The sequence below is a fragment of the Lepus europaeus genome, chromosome 11 (genome assembly GCF_033115175.1).
Source record: "Lepus europaeus isolate LE1 chromosome 11, mLepTim1.pri, whole genome shotgun sequence".
In the NCBI taxonomy this organism is placed as follows: Eukaryota; Metazoa; Chordata; class Mammalia; order Lagomorpha; family Leporidae; genus Lepus; species Lepus europaeus.
In genome coordinates, this window is record NC_084837.1 from 110,407,861 (window position 1) to 110,424,909 (window position 17,049).

General features: G+C 57.8%; 1 protein-coding gene across 1 annotated transcript in view; it reads right to left on the bottom strand.

The window, feature by feature from the left end:
* Nucleotides 1-17,049, bottom strand: part of TBC1D2B (TBC1 domain family member 2B) — a 64,457-nt gene that overhangs the window by 15,957 nt on the left and 31,451 nt on the right. The window contains exons 3-6 of the mRNA XM_062206365.1: nt 16,228-16,396; nt 5,459-5,613; nt 2,040-2,272; nt 1,049-1,432 (exon numbers count right to left, since the gene is read on the bottom strand). Of these exons, the coding sequence (XP_062062349.1) occupies nt 1,049-1,432; nt 2,040-2,272; nt 5,459-5,613; nt 16,228-16,396 (941 nt within the window). The remainder of the gene's footprint in view (nt 1-1,048; nt 1,433-2,039; nt 2,273-5,458; nt 5,614-16,227; nt 16,397-17,049) is intronic.

The following is a 17,049-nucleotide window of genomic DNA, read 5'->3' on the forward strand; positions in this document are numbered from 1 at the left end:
GAAACACACAGGGCTGGCTGCTCTTCTGTCGCCCACACTGGCTCAGAGGCCAGGGCCTGGAGCGTGCACGGCTGGCGCAGGGAGTGTGTGAGTGTGTGTGGGTGTCTCACTCCTCGCAGCCTGTGTGTGTGCCCCACTCCTCGCCCTCTCACCTTTAGCCTGTGCGTGTGTGTGTACCCGCTCCTCGCTCTCACCCTCCGCCTGTGTGTGTGTGTGTGTCCTGCTCCTCGCTCTCACCCTCAGCATGTGTGTGTGAGTGCCCCATTCCTTGCAGCCTGTGTGTGCACCCCGCTCCTCGCTCTCACCCTCAGCCTGTGTGTGTGTGTGCACACCTCGCTCCTCGCCCTCTCACCCTCAGCCTCTGTGTGCGTGTGCCCCACTCCTCGCCCTCTCACCTTTAGCCTGTGTGTGTGTATGTGTCACTCCTCGCCTTCTCACCTCCAGCCTGTGTGTGTGTGTGTGTCTCACTCCTCGCCCTCTCACCTCCAGCCTGTGTGTGTGCCCCACTCCTCGCCCTCTCACCCTCAGCCTCTGTGTGTGTGTGTGTCGCTCCTTGCCCTCTCACCTCCAGCCTGTGTGTGTGTGTGCACACCTCGCTCCTTGCCCTCTCACCTCCAGCCTGTGTGTGTGTGTGAGTGTGTGTACCCCGCTCCTCGCTCTCACCTTCAGCATGTGTGTATGTGTGTACCCCGCTCCTCGCTCTCACCCTCAGCCTGTGTGTGTGTGTGTCACTCCTTGCCCTCTCACCCTCAGCCTGTGTGTGTGTCTCACTCCCCGCCCTCTCACCTCCAGCCTGTGTGTGTGTGTCCCGCTCCTTGCTCTCACCCTCAGCCTGTGTGTGTGTCACTCCTTGCCCTCTCACCTCCAGCCTGTGTGTGTGTGAGTGTGTGTACCCCGCTCCTCGCTCTCACCTTCAGCATGTGTGTATGTGTGTACCCCGCTCCTCGCTCTCACCCTCAGCCTGTGTGTGTGTGTGTCACTCCTTGCCCTCTCACCTCCAGCCTGTGTGTGTATGTGTGTGCACACACCTCGCTCCTCGCCCTCTCACCTTCAGCCTGTCCACCTCCAGCTGGTCGTGGCCGGCGGGGGCAGCCAGGGGGGAGCCAGGCCCCACCGGGGGAGGAGACGTGCTGCCCTCGCTCTCGCTGAGCTTGACGATGACCTCGTCCTTGGCCTGGATGGTCTCCATCAGCATGCCCAGCTGCTCGTTGAGCTCGCCGACCTTGCCCTTGAGTGCGCGCACCTCCTGCTGCAGGCTCTCTCTCTCCAGGCCGCACCTCTCCAGCTGGCCGGTGAGGCCTAGGATCTGGTCGTCCTTCTGGTGCAGGAGCGCCAGCAGGCCCTTGGGGATGCCCTCCCCGGGCCGGCTGCTGCTGAAGTACCGGTCATACTGCGAGGAGCGCACCGTCTGCTGCAGCAGCCGCACGAGCTCCTGCAGGAGGAGGGAGGGGAGCACAGTGACGGCACGGACAGCGAAGCCGGAACCGCGGCCAGAACTTGAGCGAGCTCAGGCTTCGCTGGAACCTGTAATGCCGAGCTTCCTCTCAAAGGCTCTCAAGGTAGAAAGGCAGAAAGCAGAGAACAATAGTGGGAAGCAGGCCACGACGGACGTGCGCCCTGCGATGGACCTCAGCTCCTGGTGGGCGAGGACGCAGTCGGCACTCTGGGGCTGACCCGGCTGCTGAGCGGTCACGGGCCGTTAGGGATGACCGGCTCAGGAAGCAGCGCGCTGTAACGGGACGTGGAAGCTCCCTGGACTGGTCAACGACTCTGGGCTGAAGCTGGGTTTACAGGGGTTCAGTGTTGGGGGCAGGAGACGGCCCCTTCCCCTGACCGGCTTAGAGGGGTCTTTGCCCTCCTTATAAATGCAGGGCGGGGGGCGGGGGGGCTGAGGTGGTGGTCATGGCAACATGAAATCTTGGGAGACAAGCACTTCTTGGGGAGACAAAACTGGCCCCGCAAAGGTCCCGGGCAGCACAAACCCGGCCTTGCCCCGTGGCCCGCGGTCCCTCTCCCCGCTGCCGGGCGGGACCGGCTACCTTCTGACTGGACAGGTCCTTCCTCAGCCGCTCCAGCTCCTCCTGCTGGCTGTGCACCTGCAGCTGCACGTCGGGGGCCGGCTTGCCGACGCCGCCACCCGCCGACGCGCCCTCGCCGGCAGGGTCCCCGCTGCTGTGCCGATTCTTGTAGGACCCGATGATGTCTTTCAAAGGGCGCTTTCCTTTGTAGGGGTTCCGTCCAAAATCAAAGGGGAATCCCGAGCCAGCCACTCCTACACAGAAACAAGACGGCGTTACGTGCCGGCCACGGAGCAAAGCGCCCTCGGACTGTGCTCCCCGGGAACGTGGCGGTGGGACTGCTGTCTGCCCTCCTTGGCCCAGCAGGGTGAGGAACGTCCTGCCCACGAATCACGTGGTCTAGCCCTGCAGGTGGGACTCGAAACTCAGTGAATCTACAGCAGGCTGCTTTGGAAGTCCAGGACTGGGTATGGCCATGGGTGATGCTATAGTGCCCAATGGCCCTTGGCAGCACAAAGGACCCCGCCCCTGGTAGATGACGACCCGAAGAGGATGCCCCTGCTGGACCTTCCTCAGAAGGCCACCGTCCGCTCACCAAGGACAACCACAGACAGCCAAGGGTCTATTGGCTCCTAATTTTGTTCGTCTGTCCTTTATAAAAACACACCAAAACGTGTTTTCTAAAAATTGTAAAAACAGGCCGGCACCGCGGCTCACTAGGCTAATCCTCCGCCTTGCGGCGCCGGCACACTGGGTTCTAGTCCCGGTCGGGGCACCGATCCTGTCCCGGTTGCCCCTCTTCCAGGCCAGCTCTCTGCTGTGGCCAGGGAGTGCAGTGGAGGATGGCCCAAGTGCTTGGGCCCTGCACCCCATGGGAGACCAGGAGAAGCACCTGGCTCCTGGCTTCGGATCGGCGCAGCGCCAGCCGCAGTGGCCATTTGGGGGGTGAACCAACGGAAGGAAGACCTTTCTCTGTGTCTCTCTCTCTCACTGTCTAACTCTGCCTGTCAAAAAAAAAAATTGTAAAAACATGTCAATGCGTGATTTAAAAATACTCATTTTTTTCTCTTAAAAACGAGTATTTAAAAATATTGTGGGGTTCAAATAAATCTTAGTACAGGTAGATTTAAATATATACTCAAAATACAAAGAGCCGCAAAGGAGAACACCTTGCACAGGGCTAATTTATATAAAGTTGGAAACAGGCAAAACTAAGCTACAAACTAAGTTGCCGCCAGGTGGGGCGGTGCCTGCGGGGGTCTGGGCCCAGCTGGCTCCTGGTACTGGGCCATCCTCATTCTCAAAGCCAGTGCTGGTGACCTGGCACGCTCACCTTGAAGCAAGTCTTTGAGCTATTATGTGTCTGATTTGGGGACTTTTCTCTACGTTACACTTCAGTTAGAAGTGTACATAAAAATAGGGGAACAGCAGAAAGAAAAGCTTAAAAAGGGAACAAGACGAGGCAGGGTAGTTCACTTCCAGGAGGGACACGGGCAGCACAGCCCGGAGCTGACTGTCGGAGCCGTCGCAGGAGCCACGAACCGAGTCCAAGAGGCTCAAGTCCACAGGTGTTTCCGTCTGCGACGCTGAGACAGGCCCCCTTTCCAAGGGACCAGCTGTTACCCGCCAGGAGCACACCGTCCCCCGGTGCTGGGCTTCTCGCCCCCCTGAGCCTCAGCTCTATGGATTCTTCCTTCCCATTCTCGCTCACGTCTGCCCCTTCGGTTTCACTCTGTCTCCAGCTGAGTCAGAGCCAGCAGTGTTTACTTTCAGTAATCCAAATCCGCGGCCCAACACTGCTCCCCTCCAGGAAGCACTCCCAGTTCATCGTGAGCCCCTCCCCCGGGCGCCCCGTGCCAGGCGTTAGGTAGCTAAGCACGCTGGATGTGGCCACAGTGTGCACCGTGGCCCATGGAACCACACATCCCACACCATGATCCTGGGGAGCACAGCAAGGCTCCCTCCCCGTGCAAATCGCAGCAAAGCTCTCTCCAGGGCATGGGGTCAGCGCTTCTTTCAGTGAGTTCCCAAAACGGCCGTTAAGGGCATCAGGCAACAGGGCTGGTGTTGTGGTGCAGCGGGTGGGACACTGCTGGGACGCCCGCGCATCTCCTATCGGAGTGCCTGGGCCTGAATCTCCACCCCTCTTCCGACCCAGCTCCCTGCTAATGCACACTGGGAGGCAGCAGGTGATGGCCTAAGTCCTTGGGGCCCTGCCCCTCACGTGGGAGACTGGGATCTTGACTTCGGCCTGGCCCAGCCCTGGCTGCTGCAGACATTTGGGGAGTGAACCAAATGGAAGATCTCTCTCTCTCCCTTCTAAATGAAATTTAGAAGCATTAGGCAAGAGGCTGACGGGGATTTTATGAATGGATCAAGCTTACAACCCTAAACCCTGCCCAACCTGAACGTCACAAGAGCACATCTCCAGCCCCAAGGGGACATTTCCCAAAATCACAAGTGACCCCTGAGCCCGGGCAGCACGAAGGAAATGAACCCAAAACACAGTCATAAAACCCACATGTGGGAAACCCTCCACATGAAGACGGGGCCTCTAAGCAGAGGTGGCAAGGGTGAGGGACGGGAAGAGACAGAGCCGTTTGGGCCGCAGGGGTCCGAGCAGGGGCACCCTCAGCACAGCGAGGCCACTGCCCCATCCCCCTGGGAGCGACCCGACTGTGCCGACGCGGAACAGACGCGGGGTCGCTGCTGGAGCTGTGGTCGTAACAGAAGTAAGTCACCGTCTCTTCGAGACGCCTACCAAACACTGACAAGGCAGACGGCTGATTCCGGGGCTCGCTGCCAAATAACCCAGCTGATGGGGGAAGCAGGGAGGGGACACAGCAGACCGAGGGAGGAAGAGAGGCCTTGGGTTCAAGACCACGGAAGCCCAGGGCTCAGGATGCCACACTCTCCTCTCTTGTGCACATTCCAAACTCGGATAAAGAGTTTTCTTTCTTTTCTTTTCTTTTTTTCTTTTTCTTTTTGACAGGTAGAGTTATAGACAGTGAGAGAGAGAGAGAGAAAGGTCTTCCTTCCGTTGGTTCACCTCCCAAATGGCCACCATAGCCGGTGCTGCACTGATCCGAAGCCAGGAGCCAGGTGCTTCTCCTGGTCTCCCATGTGGGTGCAGGGCCCAAGGACTTGGGCCACAGCAGAGAGCTGGACTGGAAGAGGAGCAACCGGGACAGAATCCGGCGCCCATATGGGATGCCGGCACTGCAGGTGGAGGATTAACCAAGTGAGCCATGGTGCTGCCCCGAGTTGTTGTTTTTTTTAAATCAACATTCCCATAACGAGCACCAGGCCTTCTGGGTATTCCACCTCTTCTTCTAAGAGTTAACTTTGCAAGCCCCTGTCTTTGTGCCCCACTGGAGTATCTGCCGGTCCCCAGGCTGGGGCAGCAGAGACCCGCAGACGCCCACTGCGCTAGCTCACACCTTTGTTTCCTTCGGGGCCCGGCTTCTTCTTGTCCTCCTGCACCATCGGGTCCTCCAGGTCTCTGGGGGGCGGGTCCAGCAGCTCCCACTCCTCATTGGTATAAAACACAGTCCTGCGGCTGTCGCTGTGTCCTCTCCCGGGCCGCAAGGAGTTCCTATCGGGGGGAAGAAATGTTAGTTAGCATCAAGTGTTGGGAGGACATGGAGAAACGAGAACTCCCACCTGCAGCAGGGGGTGCAGGGAGGGGGGCGGGGTATCAGTCATTCTTGTTACCACGGGGAGTAACTCAGCCACACACAACCAGGTCCCACAGGTGCCCACCCCAAGACCCAGCACTTCCTAAAAGTAACTCTCATGCCGGTGCACAAGGAGACACGAAGAAGAACAACCTAAACCTCCAGTACAGAACAGAGGAGTAAGCCTTAGCAGATTCATATATCCAAATACTACAAAGCACTTAAAATGCATTCATTTATTCCCCAGTTACAAGTGTCAGACATTGCACTGGATACTTGGGATATCCAAGTGGACAAAACAGAGATTCTTTAAAAAAAAAAATCTTACTTGAAAGCCAGTGAGACATAGAGACACACAGACAAGGATATCTCCCATCTGCTGGGTCACTCCCCTAATGCCTGCCAATAGCCTGGGGTGGGTAAGGCCAAAGCTGGGAGCCAGGAACACCATGTGGGCCTCCCAGATGGGTGGCAGGGGCCCAAGAACTTGAGCCATCACCTGTTGCCTAACAGGGTGTGCACCAGCAGGAAACGGGGATCAGGAGTGTGGCCAGGACTCAAACCCAGGCCCTCTGACGTCCTCTGAGACGGCACGCAGGTACCTCAAGAGGCATCTTCCCTCTGCGCCGAACACTTGAACAACACCAAGAGTCTTGTCCTTGCGGAATCCCTAAGCTACCCGTACACAGGGATAACTATTCCAGGAGTAATAAAAGAAACACTGAAGGGTGGCAGTACAGCATGACATTGTTAAATCATCAATGGGCTGGGTGTTGTGGTGCCACGGGGTGAGCCGCCACTTGGGACACCTGCATCACACATCAGGGCGCTGGTTCAAGTCCCACCTACTCTGCTTCAACCCAGTTCCTCACCGGTGCACCTGGGGGACATCAGATGAGGGCTCAAGTGCCTGGGTTTCTGTCGTCCACTTGGGAGTTCATGATGGAGCTCCTGTCTCTCGGCTTTAGCCTGAGCCAGCCCTGGCAGTTGTGACCATTTGGGGAGTGAACCAGCGGGTCACTCTCTGTCTCCCCCTCCCTCTCTCTAACTCTACCTTTCAAATAAACAGATCTTTAAAGAGAGAGAGAGAGAGAGAGAGAGAGAGAGAGAGAGAGAGAGAGAGAGAGAGAGAAATGTTCTTTGTCTTGATTATAGAGGTGTTTGTGACCGTGGCAACTCACTGGCCTGCACCCCTAAAATCCGTGAGCTGACAGGTAGGGTACGACTCCGGATGGTGTGAGGAGGACCAGCACCATGCCTGTCTCCTGAGGCGGGGAGAGCCGGCTCACCTCTAGTCTGAACCACACAAGAGGACACTCTCACCTGCACGGCATCTCTCGAGGTGTTCCTACAAAAGCCTGACTTCTGCCTTTCTCATTAAAGCGCTTTAGAATTAGGAGAATGCAGAGAAATCACACCCCACGCCCTCCTCTATCATGAGACAGAAGCGCACGAGCTCCTGCTAACTGACCACTTTAACGACGGGTCACGGGGAGCCTGGCGGCCGACCTATCCTCTCTTTACTCAGACCCAGAGGGAGTGGGCAAATCAACCACGAGAGCCCCTGCCGGGCGCAGCTAATCCCCCAGCTTTCTCAGCGCCCGGCACTGTGCCGTGCACCTGCCGGGGCCCCACAACAGTGCAGCAAGCAAGATTTTACAAAAGGCACTGAACCGCGGAGAAGCCTGTCTCAGACCAGTGCCCACGGAAGAGAAAGAAAACTCGCACACACGCCTGATCCACTTGTGCTCACTGTCTGGACACCCGCACTTCGTCACCCACGGCACTAGTTCCCATAGCCCTGACCGTGCCAGGGTCTGGCAGCACCCTCGCTCACGGGGCTGTCACCGCCCCCTCCATCAGTCTGCACTGGCAGTCTCCTGGCCATTTGCCCTCCCCCCCAAACCTTGCTCCTGTCCTGGTCCCTAGAGGGTGGACGCAGGGAAGCCCCCACCCCACCGCCAGGCCTGGGGAGAAGGACAGCAGTTTCTCAGACTCTGAACTTCCACGGGGCTTCCACCCAGCGCCCCGCCCCGGGGTTCTAGTTTCCAGCCTGCCACCAGGCCCACTTGCAAAGGGCGACGCGTTCACCCGCAGCTGACGGACAGCCGTGGTGGGCCTGGGTAAGGTCAATGCCCGAGCCAGCTCATGTGTGGTCACACCAGCTCCTGGGACTGAGCAATGACGGGTCATCCCAGGGCAGCTTCTCAGAGCCGCTCGTCCCCAAGGCGCCGGTGGCAGCAGCCAGAGCAGCTGGGCATGGGGCTGCAGGCTCTCCCGGGTTATGGGGGCTTCCTGTGGCCGCCATCACGGCTGTTCTCCGCCAGCACCCGCTCTCCTCTGACCACCTCCCAGGGCCTCGTGGGTTCTCGCAGGCAGCACGCGCAGGGCAGTCAGCCGCTCTGCTCAGAAAGCGAAGGTCAGGCACGGCCAGGCCACCAACACACCTTGACGGCTGTGGTCTTCAGGCCACACTTAGAAAACACGCATCTGGGGCCAGCGCTATGGCGTAGCGGGTAAAGCCGCCGCCTGCAGTGCCAGCATCTCATGTGGGCACCAGTTCGAGTCTCAGCTGCTTCACCTCCTATCCAGCTCTCTGCTGTGGCCTGGGAAAGCAGTGGAGGATGGCCCGAGTCCTTGGGCCCCTGCACCCGTGTGGGAAGACCTGGAGGAAGCTCCTGGCTTCGGATCAGCATAGCTCCAGACATTGTGGCCAACTGGGGAGTGAACCAGCAGATGCAGGACCCCCCTCCACCCCCCGCGCCTCTCCTTCTATCTCTGTGTAACTTTGACTTTCAAATAAATAAATCTTTTAAAAAATCGCATTTTAAAATTAAAAAAAAAAAAAAGAAAACACGGCATCACCATCAGCCCTGTCATGAAGGAGATCTCTCCTCCCAAACTCACCCACTTTGGAGTTCTGCAGCTTAGAACATCCAACTGGGGCATCCACATGGGCGCCAGTTCGAGTCCCGGCTGCTCCACTTCCCATCCAGCTCTCTGCTATGGCCTGGGGAAGCAGTAAAAGATGGCCCAGGTCCTTGGGCCCCTGTACCTGCGTGGGAGACCTGGAAGAAGCTCCTGGTTACTGGCTTCGGATCAGCTCAGCTCTGGCCGTTGTGGCCACTTGGGGAGTGAACCAGCAGATGAAAGACCTCTCTCTGGCTCTACCTCTCTCTGTAACTCCTTCAAATAAATAAAATAAATCTTAAAAAAAAAAAAAGAGCACCCAACTAAAACAGCAATAGTTAATTCAACATCCCTTTGAATGCTGATGATCACTTAGAATTTAAAAGGCGGTTGGAAAATGTCCCATCAGGTTTCCCCAGGAACTCCTTGCACAGCCAGGGACAACACCAGGGACGCAGAGGTTTGCAGCTTTAGCATGTTGTGGGCAGGAGGGGACAAGGCTACGCCCCTGGGGGCTGCCAATTAACTCCTCCCTCCACACTACAAGCCCCATCCAGGGAAAACTAGGGGGAGGCGGGGGAGAGGTCCCACCGATGGCAACAGCCTTCCCTATAGAGGTGATCTGGTATACGTCTCCGAAGGACCCCAAGATACATGTACGAACATCGGGGCGATGCTGTTGGAGATAACAGAGTAGAAACAAGCAGCTGTCCACAGCTGCGCACTCAGGAGCTAAGCTAAGACATCCCGAGCTGGCGCCGTGGCTCAATAGGCTAATCCTCCACCTTGCGGCGCCGGCACACCGGGTTCTAGTCCCGGTCGGGGCGCCGGATTATGTCCCGGTTGCCCCTCTTCCAGGCCAGCTCTCTGCTGTGGCCAGGGAGTGCAGTGGAGGATGGCCCAAGTGCTTGGGCCCTGCACCCGCATGGGAGACCAGGAGAAGCACCTGGCTCCTGGCTTCGGATCAGCGCGGTGCGCTGGCCGCGGCGGCCATTGGAGAGTGAACCAACGGCAAAGGAAGACCTTTCTTTCTGTCTCTCTCTCACTGTCCACTCTGCCTGTCAAAAAAAAAAAAAAAAAAAAAAAAAAAAAGAAGACATCCCAGGAAGTGACCACACAAAGCCCCAGCTCACAGGGGCATGGCAGGGAGAGCACAGCCTGGCGCAAGTCGGCCTCCAGATGGGAGACCAGCGTGGGGGAGGAGTAAGTGGCGCTCTGAGTCACTGTGACAGCAGCTGTGCAGAGACAGCGCACACACAGCCCCTTCTGCACACCACGCATGCACACACACACACCCACACACACGTACACATACACGCACGCACCACACACACACACACATGTGCACACGTACACCCACGCACACGCACTTCAGGGCGCAGTCCTTAGGAGGCGGCCTCAGTAGTTACTTCTGGAAGGTTCCCTTTGAAGAATTTGCACTTCCAGGAAGGCAGGGCCAAGGCTTGCTCCTGGGTCCTACAGAGGAACTAGAGCCCGGAGCATGTCCCTGAAGGGGGGAGGAGGGACACTATCAGCAGACAGCTGTGCCTGTCCCCAGGGTGCCCACCCAGGACACTGTGAGGGGGGAGAAGCAGCTGCCAAGGAGGCATGCGGGGTGGATTGAGGAAGGGGGGGAGGGGCCTCGGTGCTAGGCTGGCTCACCCTGCCTAGGGTGCTCACGTCCACCTCGCTGCCCCTGTGACCATGTAAGGCGACAGGGACTCTGCAAGAGCGACGAAATTAGGGATCCTGAGATGGGGGTTCCGTGGGGCTATCACAGGGGACCCAAATCTAACCCCGGCATCCTATGCAGGGGAGGGAGGGCATGTGCTGGAGAAGAGGAGAGGGTGACATGACCAGGGCGGCAGGGCTGAGCGAGGCAGCCACAGGCCAAGGAGTGCAGACAGCTCTACAGTGTGGAGCCAACAGCCAAGGAGACGCAAACCAAACAGCTGAGTGAGAACCAGGACTTCTGGACAGGCACGGCCCACTGCTTCCCCGGGCCTCCCTGACAGTGGAGCCGGTGCTCTCGGGGCTCGCACATGCGCCCCACCCCTTGGCAGGCCCCTCTCCATCCCTCAAGTCCTGCATCAAATCCCCTTCAAGCAAAGTTTCCCCACAGCCTCCCCCCCAGCCCGCACCAGCAGACAGGGAGGGATTTCCTCCAAGGAGGCAGCAGCACGCGGGAGCTGGCCTTCAATGGCACCTACAGCGACAAGTGACAAATGCCTGCCCTTCTCTGCCGAGGACCACATCACCTGCAGGGAACATCCCATGACGGACTGGGCAGGGGAGGAGGACACACGGGTGACCGCAGGGGCATCAGGCCACGTGGCCACGGCAGTCCTTCAGAACGGCCTTCCTCAGGCCTGGGAGGTGGCCCAGGAGAGACTACAACTTCACACTAAGGAGTCAAGGTGAACCTTCGTCCAGCAGGTAACATCCCCACATCCCCACGCCCCACGCACCTGGGCTGCATTCCAGCTTATTGCCAATGCAGACTCTGGAAGGCAGCAGGTGATGGCTCAGGTAACAGTCCCTGACAGCCACATGGGAGCCAAGGCCTGAGTTCCCATCTCCCAACTCAGACCTGCTCCAACTCTAGTCATTGTAGGCAACTGGGGGTGGGAGCCAGCCAGTATGAGCTCGCTCGCTCTCTCTCTCTCGCTCGCTCTCTCTGCTCTCCCTCTGCCTCTCAAATGACTTTTTAAAAATTTATTTGAGGGGCCGGCGCCGTGGCTCACTTGGTTAATCCTCCACATGTAGCACTGATATCCCATATGGGCACCGTTCTATCCCGGTTGCTCCTCTTCCAGTCCCGCTCTCTGCTGTGGCCCAGGAGGGCAGTGGAGGATGGCCCAAGTGCTTGGGCCCCTGCACCTGCATGGGAGACCAGGAGGAAGCACCTGGCTCCTGGCTTCGGATGGGCACAGTGCCGGCCGTAGTGGCCATTTGGGGAGTGAACCAATGGAAGGAAGACCTTTCTCTCTGTCTCTCTCTCTCACTGTCTGTAACTCTATCTGTCAAAAAAGAAAAAAAAAAGAACTGTTTAAAAAATTTATTTGAAAGGCAGAGTCAGAGAGAGAGAAAGAGAGGGAGGGAGAGGGGAGGGAGCAGGAGCGGGAGCGGGAGTGGGAGTGGGGGGGGGGGAGAGAGAGAGAGAGGAAGAGAGGTAGGGAGAGAGAGAGAATCTTCCATCCACTGGATCACTCTCCAGTCACAATGGTCTGGCCCAGCCAGGATGAAGACAGGAGCATTCAGCCCACCTCTGCTCCCTTCCCAAGCACATTGGCAGGGAGGAGGGCGGCCAGGGCAGGAACCAGCACCCACATGGGATGGCAGCTTTGCAGGTGGTGGCTTAACCTGCTTGTGCCACAACACCAGCCTCCTCAAGAAATTTATTTTTAATTAAGAAGTCACAAAACAAATTCTGAGGGTTAAGAGGAACATTTTTTAACGGATCAGAGGACAAAACAGTACTCAGCCTTTTTTGTGTTAGTGAAATTTTTCTTGTAGTCTTATGTACACCCAGGGTACACAACTCCGTGTGAACACATGTATTATTTGCTGTCAGTTCCCAGTCCAAAGTGACAGAGCTGCACTAGGAGGCAGCCCTGGCAGGGGACAGAGCAGGCAGTGGGCACAGGGCACCCCTGTGTGTACAGGGCAGGGACCCACAAGCACCAAGCAGCAGGTGCTGCAGAAACTGGGCAGTCCTGCCCCAGGCAGGGGACCAGCCCCCCTCAGACAGGCTCTCACACCCCAGGCACCAGGCACCAGGCACCAGGCACCGTGTGAGATTCAGGGGCGAGACAGCAGGATCCCAGCCACCGTGGAGCTGCCACGAGGGAGGCGGGCCACAGACAAGTTTATAAAGAAACCAGGGGCAACCCACACAGTCATGGAGAGGCGGGGGCCACGGTGCACTGAGTTAAATCGTCACTGGGAGACCGACATCCCCGATCGGAGCGACTGGGTTTCGGTCCCGCCTCTGCTCTGACCCAGCTCCCTGCTAATGCACTCCGTGGGAAGCACCAGATGATGGCCCAAGTACTTGAGCCCCTGCCGCTCACGTGCGAGACCCAGACGGAGTCGCTGGCTTCTGGCTTCGGCCTGGCCCAGCCCTGGCTGCTGTGGGCATCTGGGGAGTAATCAGGGCGTGGAGGATTTCCTCTGTTGCTCTTTCCAAATAAATAAAAAAATAAGTATGTAAAGCCTTAAAAAAATCCACAAAAAGTTCATGGAAAAAATGAATTAAAAGGTTAAGTTTATTTTGGTGCAAAAAAAGTTGAAATCCATAGTTTTTCAAAATACGTATTTCCATGAACTTTCTGAACACCCCGTGGACAGAGATGACAGCCAGTGCCGGGCACTGAAGGCAAAGCACAGCGGGGCAGAGGCTTCCCTGAGGCTAAAGAGGAGGAGCCACAGACGGGAGCAGGGCCCTGGCCAGACCCCACTGGATCTCCAAAGCCATGGCCAGCAGCTTGGCCTCCAGCTTACGGGCGCCTCAGTATATTTTTCATAATAGGAACAATTCCTTTTTATATTTTATAGGCTGAGTATTCTGGAGTATTATTTATAGTTGACAGGGTACCTGCTGAACATTCAATTACATTATCACAACAACAAGCACAGTGGGTATCACTGGTTAGGAATGGCCCCAGCTGCCTCCTGGCAGGTGTGCGGCTCGGCTGGGGCGGGGACTGGGCTCTACGGGGGGGACCGAGAACGTCGGCTCCTCAAGGGAGCTGATGACGGCGTCAAGCGCGCTGAGAGCCAAGACAGAAACACAGACAGCAATCGCCTCGTTTAAGCGCTGGCTGTGCGCCAATGCTGGGCCATTTTGAACCCATGTTTTAAAAACATGCAACTTTGGGGCCATTCACTTATAGCACAGCGGTCACTGCCTTACACCTGACTTAGGCCTTCAGGAAGCTGTCAGTAAGAGAGCAAAGAGAAACAAGAAAATCCATCAGGCCCTCGGGTCCACAGGCCAATGGTGGGCATCTGGTCTCTAGGGAAAGGGGTCCTGAGGCCCCCGTCATGAGCTCTGCCCCCTCCCCAACCATAGCAGGCCCCGCCCGCAGCAGCGTCCACCCGTCACTCAGCACCACCACTTCAGCCTCAGGAGGACGCGCACGTGCGACCACGAGAGCTCCACTGGGCAGAAGAGAACCTGAGGCCCAGAGCAGCAAGTCACCGACTACGAGGTGGCTCAGCCGGGGACGGAGCCCAGGGGCCAGTCTGGCTCCTAACCACTGTGCTCACAGCCACGGCGCAGCAGGCAGAAGCTAACTCCTGGCATCAGCTGTGACACACAGAAGTGGCCCATGCGCGCTTTCCCAGGAGGAGGATCCTCACCAGAAGCTCAGGGACACAGAGGCAGCCAGAGCCACGGAGCTGCACTCTGAAGGCAGGCGAGGCTACGGGTGCAAATGCCTGCAAACCAATGCTTCCCCGACAGGCGGAAGGCGCGCCAGCCACACTCAGACGACCACCTCTGCCGTGCACCTGCTGCGCGACCCTGAGCATTCCAGCCATTCTCTTCACTGAGAAGCCCAATGGGGAGATGAAGGGCGCGGCCCCCTCACCTACCCCACCTCCTCCTTCCCTGAATGCCAGGAGACCGCTGGGACTCTGGCAGACGGGGAGGGTGGTCCAGCAGATGGGCACACCGCACATGGAGGCTTCAGGCTGAGGAGGAAGGCAGAGCCTGGCCAGAGCCCGGGGCTCAGGGGCCAAGAGAACAGACACAGCTACCCGGGGAATGCACTGCACTCACACCTGAGGCTCAGATGTTGAGGGCGGTGTTGCTCCTGAGCTGGTCCCATCAGGGCTGCCGCCAGCGACGGACAGGCAGACAGGGACCACCACGCGAGCCCCCTTGCCAGTGCTGGTCTTCTGAGGCCTGGGGGCCCCACCACAGCCCATTCAGTCCACAGAAACCCATGTCCTCAGGGAGAAAAACACGCGGAAGAGGCCACTTTCTGAGAGGGAAGTTTGCAAAGCCAGCCCCTCCCCTCGCCACACCCAGAGACCGTGGCCTAGGGCGGACTGACCACTTCCAGACCCCACAGGCAGTGCCACCACAGCCTTCCCACCAACCTTCCTCTGCAGCGTAAGGGTCCGTGGCCCCCGCACAGATTATCCCAGAGTTAAGAACCCCTCAGCTCAGAGAAGCCGAAACCCAACACGAAAAGGCAATGCAATTCAATCTGAGCCAAGGATGCAGACAGTCCCAGAATCGGCTGCCACGCACGTGGGAAGGCCCCGACACCGTGAGTCATCAGGGAAGTGCAAACCACCACGAGATGCCCCTGCACACCCACCCCGATCAAACAGGCAGCGGCACCTCCATCCCAGAGCAGGACACACACAGACCCAGCCGAACCGGCACACGAGTGTGTGCAGCAGCACTGCTTTCAACGGCCAAAAGGTGGACACAGCCCACGCAGCCCACACAGCCGTGAGCAGACGAGTGGACAAGCAAGGCGCGTCCGATCCACACGAGGGACCCCGCCTGGCCGTGAAGGCAAAGAGGTGCTCATACTGCTCAATGCCTGAACACAGGCTATGTCTCGGGGCCTATTACACACACTGTCCAGCGTCGTCAAACTCTGAGACACGGAAGGCAAGCGGTTGCCTAGGGCCAGGGCGGTGTGAGACGGGGAGGCTGGGAGGAATCGGGGAGGGGTGTCCCTGGGCACAGACTATCTTTCTGGGGTGATGAGGAAAAACGTTCTAGAACTGACTGCAGTGACGGCTGCGTGACCCTGTGGATATGCTAAAACCCACTGAGCTGTGCATTTTAAACAGGCGAATTCTATCAATAAAGTTTTTCTTTAAAAGCGCAGCAAGATCGGTGCCGTGGCTTCACAGGCTAATCCTCCACCTTGCGGCGCCGGCACACCGGGTTCTAGTCCCGGTTGGGGTGCCGGATTCTATCCCGGTTGCCCCTCTTCCAGGCCAGCTCTCTGCTATGGCCCGGGAAGGCAGTGGAGGATGGCCCAAGTGCTTGGGCCCTGCACCCGCGTGGGAGACCAGGAGAAGCACCTGGCTCCTGGCTTCGGATCAGCGAGATGCGCCAGCCGCAACGGCCATTGGAGGGTGAACCAATGGCAAAAAGGAAGACCTTTCTCTCTGTCTCTCTCTCTCTCACTATCCACTCTGCCTGTCAAAAATAATAAATAAATAAAAAAAAATAAAAGCGCAGCAAAACAAAACAAAACAACCCCACCTCCACTCTCGCTGGCTCAGGCACAAGCAGAGAACGACACCTGGACACCTGGAGCATAGGACCCGGGCCAGCCCTGGGGCTCTGGGAGGGGGGAGGTGCTAGGGCCGCATGGCAGGCAGCCCAGCTCTGCAGCTGGGAACCGTGGGGCCTCCCACACTCTCTCTCAGTGCACCTCCGATCTGTACAGTGTCACGCACATGGCCTACCTTGCAGAGTGAAGCAAGTGAGCCTCTAGTGTGCACGTGTCTGGCACAGTGCCAGGTACAGAACAGGCCCCACGAGGCAGGAACTAAGTAGATCTCTGAGAAAGCAGGCTGCAAACAGAGCACGGCGACGTTTTACCCTCACAAAGCAAGAACTACGCTGCTTCCCAACGACTCACTTGAGCTCGCTGCCCCACTGCTTCAGGGAGTAGAAGTTAATGGCGTTGGGGTGCCCCGGGGCCGGTTGGTTGGCGGCTTGTTCTCCCACCAGCTCTCCCGGCGCGGTCTCCACGGCCAGGACATTTCTCGCTGTTTCCGCAGAGGCATTTGGGTTCGGGTAAATCATATCTGAAAGACAGGGAGACAAGTGTCAGGCACTCAGAGCGTCCACAGGAACCCTGACATCAAGCACCGACTCTCATCCATCTACCTACCTACCACGCATTATATAATGGCACCACCTCTAAGTTTTTAAAATACATTTATTTATTTGAAAGGCAGAGTTACAGAGAGGCAGAGGCAGAGGCAGAGGCAGAGAGAGAGAGAGAGAGAGAGGTCTTCCATCCACTGGTTCACTCCCCAGATGGCCGCAATAGCCAGACCTGTGCTGATCCGAAGTCAGGAGCCAGGAGCTTCTTCCAGGTCTCCCACGTAGATGCAGGGGCCCAAGCACTTGGGTCATCTTCTATTGTTTTCCCAGGTCAGAGCAGAGAACTGGATCAGAAGTGGGGCAGCTGGGACTCGAACCAGCACCCATATGGGATGCCGGCACTGCAGGTAGCAGCTTTACCTGCTATGCCACAGCACCAGCAATGACCATTTTTAATGTATAAAAACCCAATCTGGGGGCTGGCGCTGTAGCACTGAAGGCTAAACCTCCTCCTCCAGCACCAGCCTCCCATAGGGGTGCCCCTTCATGTCCCGGCTGCTCCTCTTCCGATCCAGCTCTCTGCTGTGGCCCAGGAAAGCAGTGGAGGATGGCCCAAGTGCTTGGGTCCTGA